This window comes from Notolabrus celidotus, chromosome 18 (assembly GCF_009762535.1).
Source record: "Notolabrus celidotus isolate fNotCel1 chromosome 18, fNotCel1.pri, whole genome shotgun sequence".
Classification (NCBI taxonomy): Eukaryota; Metazoa; Chordata; class Actinopteri; order Labriformes; family Labridae; genus Notolabrus; species Notolabrus celidotus.
Genome location: NC_048289.1, coordinates 11,813,525 through 11,833,743, shown reverse-complemented (window position 1 = coordinate 11,833,743; position 20,219 = coordinate 11,813,525). Strand labels below are relative to the sequence as shown.

Genomic DNA, 20,219 nt, shown 5'->3' with positions numbered 1-20,219 from the left:
AAACTCAAACTGACATTTAAGGATAATATGTTCTTCTAAGGAAATTCTGTTTGATTTATGTTGCATATTTGCCAACCGTTTGCATTGTATAATACGAATTGTCAAAGAAATAAGGCTTATCTGTTGACCTAAAGTAGAGGTGTCAAACATGCAGCCTGCGGGCCAAAACCGGCCCACCAGAGGTTCCAATCTGGCCCGCGGAACGACTTTACAAAGTGAAAAAATGACAGAGAAGACGTTAACTGCAATTTCCAATAAAAGTAACTACTATTTTAAACTTGTCCTCTGGGAGTCGCATAAAATCATAATGTTGACGGAGCGCACCTGAACTGTGCTTTTTTCCCAAAGTGAGAAAATAGATGACTTGCTGTTTGCATAATTTGGTTGAGATTCATCAAGACTTTTTAGAGCACTATAAGATGATCCACTAACTACTAACACTAGCACTACACCCCTGCACACAACACTTTCATGCAAGCAAACTGTTCATGCTGGAGCTGAGGGGTGCAAAATAATCAACTTTACCTTCTTCATTATTATAATCTCTGTTCTTTTGCATTAAACATTACACTGTGTCAGGTGAATGGGTAACCTGTGTGTTTGGTGGGTTCACAGCAGGTTTCAGGGCTTAAAGATTAAAATATTCGGCCCTCATCGTGGCAAAAAATCCAAAAACTGTTTTTATAGAAAGATAGTTCATTAAATGTGAACATTTTCAGAATGTACTTGTACTTTTTTGCACGAAAACAAACGAAAAAATGTAGAGTTGTCTGTATTTATAGGTTATTATGTTATGATTTTACTGGTCTGGCCCACTTCAACTTGGGCAGTATTTGGCCCCTGAACTGATATGAGTTTGACGCCCCTGCTTGGAAGCCTGCCTCGGCCCTCACACCAAAGTGTTTTAAGAGCCTCTGGCTCTTGAACGCAGCATTGATTCAACCGGTTGCTACATGAACTTTGGCCCAATATAAACCCCTGCCCCGGATTCAGACACCACACTACATATTTTAATTACACAAAAGATGGCTGCCCCTCCTGTTGTCATATGGGAACATGAAGTGGCGCGGCTGCTGCAATTCAGAGACCTGATCCCGCGACTGGAAGAGGCTTTGGGGAAGTTCTCCAAACGGGACAGCGCGGAGGTGATCCAGCCTGTGCGCACCACTGTGCCTCTGCAGAAACATAATGGGTAGGCTTCAAGGAAGAATTAAAGTGTTCATATAGTAGTTGCATCTGTAACTTATGTTGCTTTTTCTGTCTGCCACGCTGTCTCTCTCCAGTTTCCTGGGTTTGATGCCGACGTACATGGAGATTGACGGAGTCCTAAGCACAAAGTTCGTGTGTTTTTACAAGAGGGAAGAAGGTTCAAATTTGCCATCCACGCAAGCCACTGTGGTGCTGCTGGACCCTGAGTATGGGAATGTTAAGGCTGTGAGTAAAACGACCGTATTACTGAAACATTCAAACAATGCTAAATGTATTCTTTAAGTATTCGTCAACCTTAACTGCTTTCCAACCTGCAGGTCATGGATGGAGGAGCCATCACAGACATGAGGACAGCTGCAGCCTCGGCCATCTCTGCTAAGGTATATTGTTTTCTTTTTGAAGCTCCTGCTGTCAATGTTTGCTCTAAAGTCTTAAACTTATGTTCAAATGTTGTTGTTACCCATTATTTTGTCCTGGTATTTTTTTCTCACAGCTGCTGATGCGCCCTGACGCAGAGGTTTTGGCTATCTTAGGGACCGGCAAACAGGCCTTGAGTCATTACAATGTCTTCACAGAAATATTTTCATTCAAAGAGGTAATACTAAAAAACAAAAAAGTTAATGTTTGAAAAGCAAGCTGAAGTGAAGCCTGTATTGATCCTGTGATTCAGGACAATGTAAGGTAAAGTAAAACTTGGTCCTATGTGATGTGTGGGACTGTGGAACAATATACCATAATGTTCAGGAACTATAAAACCATGTGTATTTGAAAGTTCTACTTTTTGCTTAACTTTAGGTCGCTGCTTATCTAAAGCTCTAGTAATTAACCTTTGGTTTTTATCTATATTGGTACCCTCTGTGGACAAAATGGTCCTCGCTGAACATGTGCACCTAAAATGCAGTGTTTTTGACAAAAAAATATCATCCTGCCCTTTTTCCCAATAAAATGTACCACATTACTGAGAATCTTTACCATTGAAAATGTGAAAACAAAGCTGTGTGAGCAGCATGCATTTGATAATTTAGTTTGACACCTACCTCGCCCAAGTGGTGTCTGACATTAAAAACAACTGTATGGGAACTGTAAATCTTCTAGCTGATGGATTTTGCTTGCTGTTGTAGGTCATGTAGAAGCATCAGTTTTAATCCCAGTCTGTTTCATAACCGGCTGTAAAAACTCCTCACAGGAGCTTTAACAGTTTGAAATAAAAGCTAATATTGGGAAGCTGGTTGGTTAGCTTAGAACTGGAGGAGCCTTTCTCTGCCCTAAAGATGCACCACTAAAGTGTAAAAGTCAGAACTTAATCAAAATGTGCAACAACTAAAGTGTAAAACTATCGGAATATGTTTTCAGACACCAGGAGCTCTGAGTCAGATTCTTTCTTTGCAGGCTACAGTTGTTTTTGAGGACAAGTTGAACAGTTGGCCTGCTTGTGCCTGTTAAATATGGGTAATAATTGACTGGTACCTACCTATACTACTGAAACTGTTAAGTCATATTTAGGTGCATTTTCTAGCCTGAAGCGCAAATCTGACATGCTACACACAAATGTCAGTACTTTACCACAGACTATTTAATGAGTCTACGTTTAAACAAACATGTTAAAGAATAAAAGCAGTGAGGTAGAGGAATTGTTAGACTTTGATTTGTTATGTTTGGACAGAGCCAACCAAGCTGCGCCACTGTGTCTTTAAGAGCCAGTCTAAGCTTACAAGCTATTTGTTTTAGATTTAGCTTACAGTGATAAGAGTATTGTTGACTGTTTTATCTAAATATTGGGTCGAGAGAATATACATGTACATCCCAAAATGTTAAAATATATAATCAACTGAAACAATGTTATTTAAAGCAATTGGTTAATTTCTGCCCATGGGTCTTATTTCCCAGGTGCGCGTGTGGAGCCGCACAAGGGAGTCCGCAGAGAGATTTTGCAAATCTGTCAGTGGTCCAGTGAAACCATTTGTCTCAGTGGAGGAGGCTGTGAGGGGAGCAGATGCTATAGTGACAGTAACAAGATCCATAGAGCCAGTGCTGTTTGGTCAGTGGGTCAAACCAGGAGCACATGTAGCAGGTGAGACAATAAAAGGAACACACAAAAATAACATTGGCTAAGTCAATATCAATGCTACTGCAGCAACAAACAAAAACATACTACTAATACTGGTATTTTGCTGTGTTTCTCTTTTGTTGCTGAGCAGCCGTGGGAGCTTGCAGGCCAAACTGGCGGGAGCTGGATGACGTGATGATGAAGGAGGCTGTGGTGTACGCTGACAGCAGGGAGGGAGCACTGACTGAGTCTGGTGACGTCATCCTTTCAGGGGTGAGTTTGTCAGGTTGATAAAGTGTGTGTTATCAGCTCTATTTTCACAATATGCGTTGAAAATAAAATGTATTGTTGATCTTGTTTTCAGGCCGAGGTCTTTGCAGAGATTGGAGATGTTATAAATGGGACAAAACCTGCACACAGAGAGAAGACCACTGTATTCAAATCCCTTGGTAAGCCCTGCATAGTACTGAAAACAAGTCCATTGTGTGTGGATTAGACCTAATTTTCAAGTCACGCACATGTATGAGATACTTTCCAACTTTTTTATTCTATTCAGAGTAACATTACTTGATTTGTCTCCTCAAAATCAGGAATGGGAGTTGAAGATGCAGTGTCTGCTAAGCTGGTGTTTGACCAGTGGAGCGCCCAAGACAGAAAACTATGAAGTGCATATGTATTCTGACCGTGCCTTAAACCGCCTGCACTGCACACAATTTAAGACAACACAAAAGATTTAAAGATTACAAGTTAACTGGGGTTAAGGTAAAATAAGAAAAATCAAGACAGAATTTTCAAACCCAACTTTTTGTATAATATTTTCCTTGCCACCATTCCATTACCAGTTAAATTTGCTGTAAACATATACATCAGATGTAAACTTAGTTCTCTAAAACTGTGCTCAATTAATACATTTTTTATGTGATTTTAAGCAGTTTATCATCATCATTTCAAATGCAGAGTTTTATTAGCTGTACTAGTTGAACTTCCTCTGTCTTTATGTATGAAAAAAGCAAGAACAAATTTCAATTTCCTTACAATGCATCTATACTAATACATTTTTTGTACTTTTGGTCACCTGTCTGCTAGCATGCTAACAATAAGTGTTGGTCTGCTCAGGCGATTCATTTCAGGCGATTCATTTCAGGCAAATCACAATGCATAGTTGCCATGTTTCATGTCTTCAGTTTGGTTTGTTCACACGAAAACTGTGTCTAGCAGCTTAGCTCAATTGAAAAGTTTAATATACTATACTTGTGTAGCGTTTTCTCATGGCTTCTGGACTCCCAAAGCAGCTTTACACTCAGTGGTGAACAGGAACAGAGTAAATTTACTCGAGTACTGTACTTAAGTACATTTTTTGAGGATCTGTAATTTACGTGAGTATTATTTTTTAGGGGAACTTATTACTTTTACTCCACTACATTCAGAAGACAATTATTGTACTTTTTACTTCACTACATTTCTATCAGTGCTCTAGTTACTCACTACTTTAGCTTTGAAGTCAGCTCATGAATTTCGTTCTCTTTCTGAAATCTGATCCCTAAGACAGTAAAATGTGTTTGTGTAGTTCTGTTTGTCTCAGTGGTTTAGTCATACGTGTATACCGTGCATCTCCACGGTTGAACGTGGAGCAAACACGGAACAAATTTCACTCTGATCAGGCAGTTCATTTAGAGGTGGTAATGATGGCTATTATTCTCCACCTGAGCACCCATGGCGATCTCTTCAGCCCGTGTTCCAGATGAACATTCAAACTCAGTTGTCTGTGTTTGGAATAACTTAGTTTCTGTTTTTATTCCATGGTATAGTTTTTAGAGATTTCAAGTAATGGTTTCTAAATAAACATGATGTAACAGAATGTACTCCTATGTATTCTTGACTGCACTTATGTATTTTGAAAATGTCACATGTATTGGAGTAATATTTGACCTGAAGTATCTATACTTTGACTTAAATAATGAAGCTGTGTACTTTGTCCACCACTGTTTACACTACATATCACTTTCACTCAGTCATGCCACATGATGGTAGTCTGCTCTCCCAAGTGGCCATCAGTGGTAACTAATCCCTTGATTCATTCTTGTCTTACTAATTCTTACACCACTGGCTGAGCAATTTGAAGTTCAGTGTCTTAAGTATGTGGACCACAAGAGCTGGGATTGAACCACCAACCACTAAGCCGACTATCACTAAGCCACAGCCCCAAGAGATTGGTGTCATAGCCTGCCTTCTTTCGCTAGTATGCACAAAACATTAAAGTATAAGTAGAACAAATTAAATGCCTTAATCAAATGTTGAACTGCTTGTAGTAGTGGAGGGAATGGTTGGTCACTTTTACAAATCGTCACCCTATCAAAATAATGGCTTAAGTCATTTTTTGACGAAAATGAGTTTTTGGCCTAAATCATCTCTTGATGATTCTGGTCACCTCTGGTAAAATCGCCTTAATCCTTAGTTGAAAGGATTATGCTCTTTATGCCCTATAGGACAATGGCCTATGTCAAGAGGGTGACTTGGGCAATTTTATTCTTCTCCTAAGTCAACATTTTTGATTCCTTAGGATAAAATGTCTGACTTAGGCAATTTAACAAGCTTTCATGATGGCAGCTGCTTCAAGAAGCAACATAATCTATAGCGCAGAAGAAGCTCTAAAGATGATTCTTGCTCTGTCAATCAAAGAGAGGAAGTTCCAGGACCTTCAGTCCATGAAACATGTGATGCCCGTCGAGTGACATCATGTCTTTGACAATTTGCCACATAGTTAGGCAAATCAAGATGACAGAGAATGAAGATTCAGGGGATAAACTGATTAGTACTGGGATAGGTACAAAAACCCAGTAAAGAAGAGCTGGACAAGTGAGGAGAGGGACATGCCTCCTCAGCGTTTGATTGACCTGACATTTGTTCAATTTAGGTTAGTTATTTACATTTTGTGTTTGCTTTATGGAATTAAAGGACAAGTTCAATAAAAACCCAGCAAAGAAGACCTGGGGAAGTGAGGAAAGGGACTGCCTCCTGACCAATTTGATTTACCTGACATTTGTTTAACTCAGGGTAATTTCAGTTTTGAGTTTGGCCTATGAAAGGGCAGTTTAAGCCAGGTTTAAAGTTGCTTTAGTCCCACTAGAATGTTCGAAAATTGGCCTAAGTCACTTTATTCTTTAATGTTACATAATTGACACACAATGTTCTATGTATGTCAACAGTCATCCACTGTCAAGGCCTTTTTGATTGAAAGGATTAATAAATACCATATGCTCAGCATTTGGTAAGGTTTTTTGTGTTTTCCTGGCCATTATTTTAATAGGGTGACGAAATGTCTTTTTGCTTTTAAGGGTAAAAATATTTTATTTCTGCATTCTTAATAAAATCACTTTTAAACTGGTGGATGTGTTAAAGTAAACACCTTGGAGATGTTTTGTTAGTGAAGTGTGATATGATACATCACTGTCTAGACAGAAGAATGAAATACAACAGAGCATTTTCAATGAGTTTATTTGCTTTTTGTAAAAATCGGCATATTACTAAATGAAAATGAAACCACATTTAGCAAGGAATGAAACCAAGCGTGCATTTTAAGCTTTAAAGATGAAACACTGATTCAATGAGTCCAGAATTACTGTGGCTTTGATCATTGCTCGTTTTAAGAACAAAATGTATGTGCTGAATAGTTAAAACACAATAAATCAGCTGCAAACTTTTAGTGCTCACACACTGGCTTGTAGACTTCATAAAAACAGATGTATGGTTACACACCAAGGTGGGACAATGAGTGATAGCCTGAATATCTGAAGCACTGTCAGGGTGAGAATGTAGCGTTAAATGATGACAGCTTTACAGTGGACTGATGATGAGTTAGTACAACTAAGGCTGCACTGAATGTCCAAAGGTCAGCCATTAAATACAGTGTTCACTTAAAACACAGTCAGAAATGACCAATACACCAAGGGAACTTTTAGAAACAAAAACAAGATAATAACCTGTTGAATATCTAAATGCTTGTTACTGCTACAATCATTATAAGTCATCTAAGGGTTAAAATAAGTCTAAATCATGGTGTACTGTACATTTTTAAAAAATTGAAAAGAAAGAAATCATGTTAGTGTTCATGGAGTGACTACAAAGTGATGACCGTTGACTGAGTTTTGGCAACAACTCAGACATGTCGGATGACGCATGTAAACAAAATGGTTAGTCAACCACAGCTGAGACCACAGACTGACCGTGAAAAAAGGAGAAATTAGAGTTTCTACATACATTTTTCGTAAAGTAAAGTTTCATCAAGGCAGCAGGAATCTTAGTGTGAAGGGGAGAGAGTGTAGTGCAGGGAATCCTTCTCTTACAGAATCAAATCTACGCTAATGTCATAAAAATTATGTTCAAGTAGTGTTTCTTCATAATGTCAGAGGACAGTGACAAGTTTTTTTTAATCCTCCCTCTTCTTCCATGTACAAACCCTGATCCCAAATCGAGCCCCCCCCACCCACACATTCCCCAAGGCCTTAGCAAAGTCACTTCATTCCTGTCGATCTTAAAAAAACTCAACAGGTGGAAGCAGCAACGAATCAAAGCAGACAGAAGACTGTCAGCGCGGCTTCAATCTGTGAAGTTCTTTCAGATGGATGTCTGGTCTATCAGAGCTTCTATGTAAGCAAGGACACAGGGGGTGAATACATATTTGGGAAACCCAGCCATCTTCCCTTTAAGGAGGTGAGTTCTGACTGCAGCCATGTTTTTCTACTCCCTGTGGTTCTCCATTACAATAATGTGCACTTCCTCTTCCTCTTCTTGACGGGAGGGGGGCACAAAACCGCCCTGATGGCTTCGTCGAACACGGTCTTAAGGCCACGCTGTGTCAAAGCTGAGCACTCCAGATACTTCACTGAACCTGGAGGGAACAGGACAAAAAAATACAAAACGCAGAGAGTCAGCAAATCATGATGGGTTGTTGTTTTTGTTTACATGGCAGAATAATGCAGCTCAAAAACACAATGTGAAACTTGAGATTAACTCTGGATTCTAGCTTTCCAAACAAAGTTTATTTTCTCTAAAGTGAAGAGAGCTTTCAAAGCAAATGCTGCCTTTAAAAACTAGAATCCGACAGTGGAGGTGGATTTAAGATGATGTTCAAGTCCAAAATGAGCAAATGAAGGGCTTTAAAAAAACTGATTTTCTGATGCGATTTCTTATATTTAAACCATCACGCGCCAATCGTGCATGCAGCCTGTTACAGTCGCTCCTGTTCTTTCATTTTTCTTCTCTTTCTTCATCATACTTGGTCGGATTTTTCTCTGGCAGTTTGTTGAAGTTGTGACTGTTGTGGGCATTTCAAGCCAAAATACCACTCGATAATCATTGGCATCTATTCGCCGATTCGAATAGATGGCGTCCAACGTTCTCAACGCTGCCATAGCCAGACTCCAGACAGATCACCAGAGTTCCCTCTTCCTGATCTCTGGGGACTTCAACCATGTATTATTTTCTATATAGCTTATTATTGTATTTGTATAACTTATTGTGTATAGAGCAACCGTATTGACCGAATTTCCCTACCCGGGATAAATAAAGTATTTCTGATTCTGATTCTCTGACAGCTGCCGGACATTTTAAGATGGAGCTTTTTCTTATTACTCAGTGCATGATTTCACGTCGTGAACCAATCAAACCACCTTAAAGGCCAGACATAAACTTTAGTGCTTATTAGATTATGAAGCGCTCTAAAATGTCCATGTGAACGAAACCGCAAACTGCACTTTAAGAAAGAAAAGTCCAGGCATGCTGATCCATTGCACTACCATACAGCCTCTCTCCCTTCTCCTCTTTCTCAATGCAGCAGGTCGGCATCAACACGCTGATTCCTGGTGCTTGATCATATTATTTATTAATTGATTACCGGGTTACCGTGTCTGTGTTGTATTGCTGGTAAATGTAAGTTATTAAGCAGATATGGCTTTTCAGAGCGGATGTCCAACAGTTGTTATAAATGGCCGGAATTCTTGAATATCACCGGTCAAACTGGCGCACATAAAAAAAGCCTACCGTAAACTTTGGTGTCTGTGTGTGTGTGTGTGTCAACTGACTTATTTCCTTCGCCATGGCCAAGCCCTGGGGGTAGATGATAGGGGAGAGTTTCTTCTCCTTGAGCTTTTCGATGGTGTCCTTGTCGTCTCTCAGGTCCAGCTTGGTGCCAACCAGGATGATGGGTGTATTGGGGCAGTGGTGTCTCACCTCAGGGTACCACTGGGGGAGGAGAGAAGGAGGACAGAGTCAGAGGCTGCAGGATGCAGATGGACAGTACATGATGTACAGATAGATAGTTGGACAGCTATATGTTATTTCAGACCCATAGGTCCACATCAGCAAAAAAAAGAATATAAAAAGAGTAGAAATAATTAAAATGCATGTCCAGCAAGAATGAAAAGGATCACATAACTACAGTTTACACATTCATTTTGATTAAAACATAAAAAGGCATTTGTTCAAGTGTTTCTTAAACAAGAAAAATACCTTGTGTCACTTAATGTGGGTTGAGTGAGCTCCCTTAAAATGTTATTTTCTGGATCAGCAAAGCGACTCATAAATTTATACATCAAATTTTTCAGTACAGCATGAAGTGTAGGGACATTGTTTAATACAAACATAAAACTTGCACTGGTCCATCTTGGTAGTTTAAGGAAGATTTGATATGCATCATTATATGCTACCTGAAGCTTTTTCATTTTAGCTCTACTGTAACTGCACCACAAATGGGCAGAATAAAGAGGAGCTTTAAAAAGCTCTGTTTTAACATTATCTGTGCACATTGGACATTTACATGCTAGCATATTAGCCTGTGCATAAAGTTTACATCACGGTCACTGCAGGTCATCATCACACAAGTCATTTCTGATAATGTGCCCCAGATATTTGACTTTGTCCACTATACCAAGCACTTGATCAGATACAGTGTGGGATGTCGGTGAGTTGCTAATTTAACGTATTTCTTTCAAAAGTTTTTTAATGTCTTTTTTACACATACAAATAAACACATAGGTCTAAATATAGACCGTTTTTTTTTCCAATGAAATACACATGAAAAATGGGATCATCGTGCATTCATCGTCTACCCTTTTTCATGCCAACATACGTTCAATATGGAACTGTGAAGTACTTTATTTATAACTTTCACCCTGATGCCACATGTCACATTTAGGCTGAGGAAGCAATAGGACCTGAATGCTATCAGGCTGTCAAGTTTACTTATCAAAAGGTGGCAGGAAAAACACTTCTCCATTGATTTCAAAAGAACAAGAGGAAAAGGGTAAACAGTGAATCCAATACTGGTGGGAGGAAAATGATTAACCGTCGGATGGAGCGTAATGTGTGTGAGTCTGAAAACTCATCAGGATGAGGTATATAGAAATGTACATTTATAGGAGGACTCTGCTGCTTTGGCTGACTTTATAGGCATCTTTCTTCTGTCACTTATATGATATAATACAGTATAACATCTGGACTATAGCAACAAATAATACATACATTGAAAAGTTTAGACAGCTCCATAATCCTACATGTCTGGAAACACAGGTAAACTAATGTATTTAAATAGGTGTATTACCAAATACACTTGATTCCTCTAAATATTGCACACAAGTTATTACTATGTTGGGATTGAATGAGTGAGTAACCTTGTGCGCAAAGCTGTGACAGCGTGTTCAACAGACATGGAGACAATGTACTGTTCTTGGTTTTTTTGGCTTTCTTTGAAGTTACAACAAAGTTTGAGGTGGTGTAATTATGGACACGTAAACCCCGCCTACAGCCTCTGATGTAGGCTGTTCTTTCATGTAACCCAGCAAGGAGTTTTTGCTACTCTGGAACCGGTTTTCCTGGCTGAGGGCCAGTTCTTTGGCAGATGAAACACAAATAACTAGTTCCAGATTAGGCACCAAATCAAACCAGCCTTTGAAACAATTTAGAGGAAAAGGAGTTTATGAAAATCCAATAAATGATTCTTCTACCCAGGTTAATAGGAGCCTGTGGTTCACAGGAAGAGCTGACCTCAGTTAAACATTATCATTATTATTATTTTTTTTTTAATTATTATTGTTATTATTATTGTTGTTGTTATTATGATTATTATTATTGTTATTATTATCATCATTAATAAGGGTAACAGAAATCAAGAGCAGGTTTTTTTCTCACCTTGGCACGGACGTTTTCAAAGGAGGCTGGACTGACTAGCGAAAAGCAAATCAGGAACACATCCTTCGGAGGAGAAAAAAACAAAAAACAAACCTCTTGTAAGAATCAGTTATATATGTTACAACTTGGACAATATTAACCACATTATTTATACCCTTCTTTTAACTAATTTAACACCACATTGCTAAAGATCAATCACATAAAAATAAACAAACAAACTTTGAATGTTCAAAATGAGTGTTCCTGAAAACTAATCTGGACTATGTAGGTTTAATACAAGCTGACTCCCATTTCTGTTCCCTGTGAGTCTTTGGCATAGAGGCCAGTTTGTTACAAGGACAAAGAGTGTGAACAAAAGCTCCCTTTCACTTCCTCCAGACAGTGTATAGGTACTATGGATACGAGGCTCTGCTCTGCTGAGGGTAAAGACTCTCTCTCCAGCATTACAGACCAGTGAATAACTCTCAATCAATGCAGACATAAAGTGAACACAGTGTACTCGCTAACATTGTCTGGCTCGAACTGGTCTTATTGGCCTGAGACGAGCAGTTGTCTCCACTCTGTATGAATGCGCAGATGTAAACGTACTGTCTGTGGGTAGGACAGAGGCCTGAGTCTGTCGTAGTCCTCCTGTCCAGCTGTATCCCACAGGCCCAGGTTCACTGGTTTCCCATCAACCATCACATTGGCAGAGTAGTTGTCAAAGCTGTAGGGGGGAATGTTAGAACAGAGTTTATCACACTGTAAAGTATTACATTGTGATGTAAGATGTGAAGATAAAGTACTGCATTGATGTTACGTTCCTGAACAAATGCTGGCTATCTTCATCTCACAGCTGTTCATAAGAGGTGTGTGTGTGTGTGTGTGTGTGTGTGTGTGTGTGTGTGTGTGTGTGTGTGTGTGTGTGTGTGTGTTACTCACACTGTGGGGATGTACTCCCCAGGGAAGGCGTTGGTCGTGTAGCTGATGAGGAGGCATGTTTTTCCCACGGCCCTAAGATTAAAAATAAAGGAAGAAAGATTAAAAGTGATAACATGCTGATAAGAACAGTGGAAAGTTTTCATTACACTGCATTCTACATTGAAACCGTAGCTGAACCCATTTGCCTGACACGTTCACAGGTCCAGTAAGCCCTGTTGGACCTGTGTTGCCTCACTTGACCTGTTTCAATGGAACTAAGCTTTAAGCTTTTTTCAAAGAAAATTTGAATTGCATACCAACACTAGGTATTTGCGTTAAGCATATATAAAATACCTTTTAACAGATAGATAATTTCAGACAAAAGGTTAAAGAAAAGGCTAAATGATGTCCACTATAAAAGTTTGATGTATTTTACACTCCTAAAATAAATGTTCATGATTTGAAATGATTACAAATTAAACAGCCATTTGTGGGCCTTACATATCACAAGATATTATCTCTCTAGATCTAAGCTTTAATTTAAGAGAAAAGCAGCAAACAGACAGAAACTACAACCTTCAGTGTAAGAGCAGAATATAAATGTATGACTTGGTCCATGGTCTGAATGAAAGACTGTTTATGGTCCTGAGCAATTATGATTGAGGTCAAATCCCAGAGTAATAAATGTGTCCGTATTACGTCCTGGAGGCCAAGGTGCACTCTCAGCCATGCATACAGTAAATGTAACTACCTATGATGACAAGGATGTCTTTAAGAACTTACTACGCAACCAGAACTTCAAACTCAGCTTTTATCATATCTAAAGGGTTTTAGGGAAATCTTTTCTATGATAATAGTTTTTTAAAGGAAGACCATTAGTAACAAACATTTTTAATGACTTTGGTCAATGTGTATAATAGCCTACTATTTGCACCAACGGTTTTACATTGTTTACTTTTTCTTTAAAACTATTTTCTTTGTTTAGTAAATTGACAGAAAGACCATTCACAACCAGAAACATGAAACTCTGTTAAAAAGGAGACTTTGAGTGTTTTTAAAAGTAAAATTAAGACATACCTTTTTAAACTAGATTTTAATTTGGAGTAATTTCTTTTTATTATTATTATTTTTTATTATTTGTGTTATTATTTTAATCATTGCTTTAACATATATTTATTTTATTTTATTATTTATTTATCTATTTATTTCTTGTATTCATCTGATCTTGTTAACGCTACCTTATTAACTTTTCTGTCCACTATTACATATTTTATTAATTATACTGTATTGATTTTATTAAATTTTTAAGTATTTTATTTATAATCATGCCTTTTAAAATTTTACCATTGCTGTTGTTTTCTGTCTCTGTTAGTTTGCACTTTTTAAGGTGGTAAGGGAATCAAGCTTTTTTTGGCAAGTTTTTAAAAGTTATATCCGATGGCTAAAAAAGTTTTTAAAATGAATAGCAACAAAATACACTAGACTATTTTAAATGTTTGAATATGCTGGTTTGATTAAAAAATACCCAAGTTTAAGGGGCAACAGGGGCATTCATGTGATTTTGTTATCCTATGACCAAAAGATAATGATATAACTTTTATGTCTAAAGTTTTTGTGCGGCCAGACTAGATAGTGAAACAATGATATGGGGCGCTGTTTGTAAAGTTGTGCACACTGAAAATAACAGCAACATTTCTTCACATTTAGCTCCAAAACGTCATAAAAATATAGAGTGAATTTTTTTAACACTTTTTTAAATCACATTTAGAGGAACATTTGTGATCATCTGTGATTTAATTTTTTTGTGAAAAATATATTATATTAAAATCATTGTTAAATCCAAATGCTAAATATAAATCTAAATTTTTAATATGAATCTAAACATTAAACAATAGATCTAAATTTTAAATATAAATCTAAATGTTAAATGTTGCTCCGCGATCCTATATATTTAGCTGATATGTGGCAGTGTGAATTGCATATCAGCAATATATTTAGGATCACAGAGCAACATTTATCATTTGGATTTAACATTTAGATTTTTCGTTGAATATATAGATTTATTGTTGAACATTTAGATTTATATTTAGCATTTGGATTCATATTTAACATTTATATTTAACATTTATTTTTAAAATTAATATTTAACATTTACATTTATATTTAACAGTTATATTTATTGTTGAACATTTACATTTATCGTTGAACATTTATATTTAACATTAATATATATTTAGCTGATGTGCAGCAGTGTGAATTGCATATCAGCAATATATTTAGGATCACAGAGCAACATTTATCATTTAGATTTAACATTTAGATTTTTCGTTGAACATTTAGATTTATCTAGAACATATGGATTTATATTTAGCATTTGGATTTAAAAAAATGTTAACTTAATATATTTTTCACAACAAAAATAAATGTGAAGATCACAAATATTTCCTAAATGTGATTCTAAAAAAGTGACTTAAAAAATCACTACATTTTTATGACGTTTTGGAGCTAAACGTGGAGGATTGTTGCTGTTATTTTCAGTGTGCACAACTTTACAAACGGTGCCCCAAACCACGTGCACACACACAACAGACACACAACTCCACAGTGAACAGGAAGTAAACTTAAGTTTCAGGTGAACTATCTAAGAGCTGGTTTTACTGTCGACATGGCAGACTGCGTCATGTGTAGTAAATGACATGCTGGGACCTATGGCTGGGACCCATCCAGTCCCACCTAACAGGGGCATAAATCTGTCTGACCCATAGACTGGTCTGGTCCATAGACTGGACTGGCCCATAGACTGGTCTGGCCCATAGACTGGACTGGCCCATAGACCGGTCTGACCCAGCTGGACTAGAGAGCGACACAACAACAGCTGTCGTTCAGCTTGGAATGATATCTGAGGCTTGTTAGCCGCTAGCCAACTGTTGGTAACTGGGTCAACCAAAACAACCAGTTAAGCATTTTCTCTCGCGACCACGTCAGAATACTGGACAACATTCACAGTTCAAAGTAAGGATGAAGTAAAAGCTTCACTTACCCGTCCCCCACCACCACACACTTAATGGCCTGCATCGGACGGCTCGGTCGCTCCCAACAGGCTCAGTTAGCTCAGCTAGCTAACGGTGGCTACAATAAACCACACCTGTGTCGAGTGCAAAAGTACAACGTCAACTACCTTAAGACAGCACGGGTACGATCCAATAAATTTAAAGTGCTTTAAAGACTAATGTTCCGGTTTGTCTCTACCTCTAAGCAACACCCAGTGTAACTACAAAGTTGTGATCCAGGCAGGCAACACCCAGGAAAGAAAACTCTGGAGTCAAGATTGAGGAAAAAACGCCCTCAGTTTGGCAGCCTGAGATCCCCGCGAGTCATATCCGGTCAGGGCAGGACCAGCCAACTCTGACACCTAGCGGGCATCACTAGAACATGCTCAGGAGAAGTACCAGAGTCAAGTAACAACATATGTACCAACCTTTTATCATGGCCAAGGAACATGTGCAATGGAATTATTCATATACTCAAATCCTTCTTTTGTAGAAGAATATAGAAGAGCAAGTGTAGAAAGAAAAGGTGACATATTACGCTCTTTTTCATCAAAATATATTGGTCTAAGAGGTCCCCAAAACATGTCTTTAAAGTTTATGCTCAAAAAAACCACTTCGAAATCAGATTTTGGCATGCCTGAAAAACCCTCTTTTTCAGCGCTGCTCAGAACAGTCTGTTTTCTCTCTGACCACGCCCCCTCAGGAAGTGGATGTGGCCTCGGCTCTCCAGCACGTTCATCAAATGTTTACATGTTGGCTGAATATACACGGCTGCTCACAGATAGCGTTACTTCAACCCTCTGAATCTGATCCAGAATCTGATCCTGACGGAGAGGCGCCTGCAGCAGGACCTTTCTGAACGATTGGTCACAGATTTTGTGTTTCTTGTTGTTTTATTTATCAGTATGTAGACGTGTGTCTTGATACAAAGCTACGGACATGTAGCTATGTGACTATGCTAACTAGCGCTAGCACTTATCGATGATAAATAAAAATCATCCACTAGATCTTCAAATCTGCAGACGTGGGGAGTAAAACCGACCTCTGTGTTTATTAAGACAGCCTACAACTAGCATGCCTCCCTCCTAAGCTCCTTGTTAGCACACGTGTGCAGGTAATGAAAAACGGAGGAGGGGTTGAGTTGTATTTTATACAGTCTATGGGCTGAACAAGCTCCGAGCTCTGACTCCGTTACAGACCGGATGTCGTTGTGACGCATGAAAAACACTGAAAACTGAAACGGCTCGTTTCAGCACACATTTACAGAAAGGTGGAGAAATCACAACAGGGGCAGAATGGATTTTTTTCATTTTCGGGGGGTTTGTAGACATGCCAGGGAAACATATTTCAGGTAGAGAACCATTAAAAAGTCCATTTTGCATGATATGTCACCTTTAAGGTAAAGTGCCGGTGAAAGGAATTTGTAATTCATTTATTATAGGATAGTCCCTTGAGATGCAGCATCTCGTTTTCAAGGGGGTCTCAACAAAACGCAAAGCAAATTAATACACACAATACAGTAAATCACAACAAACACAAACACAGACAGCTCTCCCTCACCCTTACTCAAACCTGGTCCCACCCAGCATCACATCAAACAAAAACCTTGACAATAGACAGCATCAACAAAACAAAAAGGCATCAAAAAAGCACATTAACACACGTCAGAAACAGGATTTTTTTTTAAAATGATAAAACAAATTTGATTTAAAGCAGTGGATGGATTTAAGAGAAGGGGGTAGATTATTCCAATTGGATGAGGCTTTGTATTTGAATGACCTGCGACCAATTTCTTTATGGATTCAGGGGACAATGAAGAAGGGATGTTGCGTATGTCTGAGGGAATATGAAGATGAATATTGAACCAGGAACTCTTTTAGATAGGGCGGACAGTTAATATGAATACATTTAAAAATAAACTGAAGCCAGTAAAATTGTCTTTTTGTTTTAGGCTGAAGCCAGTTAAGTGCTTCAAACATGAGGCAATGGTGTGTTCGGAATGGACAACGTAAAACAAAACGACAAAGAGAATTAAAAACAGTGTTGAGAGGCTTAAGGTGAGTGTCTGATGTGCACTGATAGACAACATCAGCATAGTTCAAGATGGGTAATATTATTTAAGATATAATTATTTTCCTTAACTTAAATGAAAAGCAGTTAACTGAGCGATACAGGGTGCCAAGACAGCCATAAACTCTTTTAGTTATGCAATCGACATGGGGCTTAAAGGAGAGCTCAGAGTAAAACTAGAGACCCACATATTTAAACATACTTACTTGCTCTAGAGGAGAGTACTAAAGTAGTACTCATAATGTTAATTTAAGCTCCTTTGAGAAGTTTTTAGCTAACTATAAAACAGACCAAAATGAATACTTCAAGCAAGACCATCAAGAAGATAACATATAACTTATATCCTCAGTATCTGTAATTGCTGTCACCAGGTACACTGAAGAGCAGGACTCTGTTTACATTTAACACAAAAATAATGGTGAGTCATACATCTGAATGCTGCTAGTAAGCAGAATGGTATTTTCCATCAGAAAAATACTATCCCCAGCAAAGACATCCAATTTATGGTTTTTTCCACAGTGGGCATCAACGTCTATGCACATCTATAGCTCCTCATGGTAGCTTAAAAAGTTCTGACACCACGTTTTGAAGAAACCCTGGTACATGTACTTTGGTCATGCCCCATGATTAATCAGTACTGGAGGACGATTCATTGTTATCTTTAATTTGTACTGTGTCCTAAGCTCTACATTTTAGGTGATTCTACAGTGTTATCTGCTTTTTCAAAATCACTGATGGAATGGATACAAATTTCTTTTATGACCGGACAACAGATTATCCTCAGGAATTGGAAGACCCCGGGAGAACCTCCTTTACTGAACTGGTTGACTGAACTGGGCACAGTAGCTGCATACGAAAGGATGTCTTATAGGATGCAGGACAGAACAGAAAAATATCTTCTGAAGTGGGGCGTGTATCTTGATGGGATTAACAGGCCAGAATGAAGATCAAGTGTTAAAAATTAGAAATGGTCTTGTATTTTTTTATTTTTTTTTATTTCTCATTCTTTTTATGTATATTGGATCTTATTATTTTTATGTTCCTTTATACGCTAAGCCACTGTAGAAGATAGCACCTGCTGAACCCTCATGGTTAAGGTTTTGTGTGTGGTTGGGGGTGGGATTATTTGTAACAAACAGATGTGAGTCATATATTACTGCTGTTTTGTTTTTGTAAAATAGATATTGAAAGTCATAAAAAAAAGTTCTGACACCACATTTCAAAATACTTTTACTAGCACAAGGCCTGCTTTTAACTTATTTTCTTTGACTTTAGCCCAAGACCAATTTCCACCAAGGAGACAATAAAGTGTATCGTATCTGTCGTGTCGTATTGTATCATATCATATGAAGTATGTGGTTGCTATATTTCTATTCAGTTATGTGTTATTACTTTATTTAGGTTATATGTAGCTGATAATCTGTTTGCACTCTCAAGATGTACTTTATTAAAATACTTTTTTTTTACAGTATTACATTTGTGCACAGCTTGGTATGCCACATTAGTAAAAACAAGGTTCTAACACTGACTAAAAGTTTATTCTTCTTCAGTGCAATGCGCACAAAAAGAAAAGAAAGAATCGTGCTGCAGTTTTGCAAATGAACAGGAGAGGACAGCATTTTATAATCTGACAGGTTTACTGTTAAAACATGAGTCTATAATAGTGTCCAAACCTTTATTACTGCCACACACAGATAGACACACACACTCACACACACACACACACACACACACACACACACACACACACACACACACACACACACACACACACACACACACATGCACACGCAAACACACACACACACACACACACACACACACACACACACACATACACACACACACACACACACACACAAACACACACACAAACTCTCTCTGCGTATCCTCTCACTTTCTCTCCTGCATGAAGTCTTCAACCATTGTCTCTATAATGGTTTTATTATACAGTTGATTAGTCACTGACTCCGTGACAACCACACAGCATAGCATAAGCTCTGCACACACACACACACACACACACACACGCACGCACTCACGCACGCACACATAGACAGACACCCACACACAGTTGTACATTAGTACCCCTGACTCTGGATTATGTTATTGGGGATTTCTCCAGAAAACAACACATTAATAGGATAAACGTCAGCAGTAAGTGGGGGGTAAAAGCAGAGCAGAGAGATTAATGAAGGATAAACAGGCCTGTCGCTGCACATCAGGGAGGCTGTAAAACATAGAGGAGAAAACTGAACCACATGAGGATGTCAAACTGGGAAAAGGCATTAAGGGAAATCTGCTCTGAGGCAGTGTTCATGCATCTCCATAAAGAGAAAGGGAAAACATTTCTAAGATTTTAGTGTGTCTCCAGGAACTACGAGACACTTTACTTTCCAGAAAGATTTGTAATAGCATCCTGATCTGCCACATTTATCAGCCCTCAGTGTTTTGTGTTTTGCCTGCAAATCTCTGTCAGTTTGTATCACGTTGGACTAGCCTTGAGACAAATCATGAAACTTTACAGGCAGAACACTACTGTGCAAGACTGTAACACAAGGAAATTAAAATGTCCCTCCCTAATAGTTAATCTATTCAAAAATATGTATACCAATTTTATAAATGCTTTAATCACATATTGCAATACACAACTTTTCTAATAACTGTGCAAACGAACAACTTTAGTGCTTACAATCTGGTAATTAAATGGTTTTGATGATTTACTTGTGTTTTAAAGGGACCCCGCACAATAAGACATG

General features: G+C 38.2%; 2 protein-coding genes across 2 annotated transcripts; one reads left to right on the top strand and one right to left on the bottom strand.

The window, feature by feature from the left end:
* Positions 1-899: 899 nt before the first annotated feature.
* crym (crystallin, mu) lies at positions 900-5,112 on the top strand. The gene is made up of 8 exons (XM_034708130.1): positions 900-1,192; positions 1,284-1,434; positions 1,527-1,589; positions 1,703-1,804; positions 3,097-3,280; positions 3,408-3,529; positions 3,621-3,705; positions 3,847-5,112. Exons 1-8 carry the CDS (start codon positions 1,026-1,028, stop codon positions 3,918-3,920), a joined length of 948 nt encoding a protein of 315 aa, XP_034564021.1. The 5' UTR covers positions 900-1,025; the 3' UTR covers positions 3,921-5,112.
* Positions 5,113-6,734: 1,622 nt separating this feature from the next.
* On the bottom strand, positions 6,735-15,724 carry LOC117829904 (ras-related C3 botulinum toxin substrate 1). Its single transcript, XM_034707688.1, has 7 exons — positions 15,590-15,724; positions 15,381-15,485; positions 12,362-12,433; positions 12,029-12,146; positions 11,441-11,503; positions 9,337-9,496; positions 6,735-8,144 (listed from the first exon to the last, which is right to left on the bottom strand). Exons 2-7 carry the CDS (start codon positions 15,413-15,415, stop codon positions 8,014-8,016), a joined length of 579 nt encoding a protein of 192 aa, XP_034563579.1. The 5' UTR covers positions 15,416-15,485; positions 15,590-15,724; the 3' UTR covers positions 6,735-8,013.
* Positions 15,725-20,219: the final 4,495 nt, after the last annotated feature.

Bases quoted from the DNA above. Each gene is read 5' to 3' on its own strand.
- LOC117829904 (XM_034707688.1), bottom strand. From the start codon at position 15,415: ATGCAGGCCATTAAGTGTGTGGTGGTGGGGGACGG. The intron at 9,497-11,440 runs GTGAGAAAAAAA...CTCCTCCCCCAG, and splicing joins TTGAAAACGTCCGTGCCAAG to TGGTACCCTGAGGTGAGACA. The intron at 8,145-9,336 runs GTCAGTTGACAC...TGTTCCCTCCAG, and splicing joins GGCCATGGCGAAGGAAATAA to GTTCAGTGAAGTATCTGGAG.
- crym (XM_034708130.1), top strand. From the start codon at position 1,026: ATGGCTGCCCCTCCTGTTGTCATATGGGAACATGAAGTGGCGCGGCTG. The intron at 1,435-1,526 runs GTGAGTAAAACG...TCCAACCTGCAG, and splicing joins AGTATGGGAATGTTAAGGCT to GTCATGGATGGAGGAGCCAT. The intron at 3,530-3,620 runs GTGAGTTTGTCA...TCTTGTTTTCAG, and splicing joins GTGACGTCATCCTTTCAGGG to GCCGAGGTCTTTGCAGAGAT.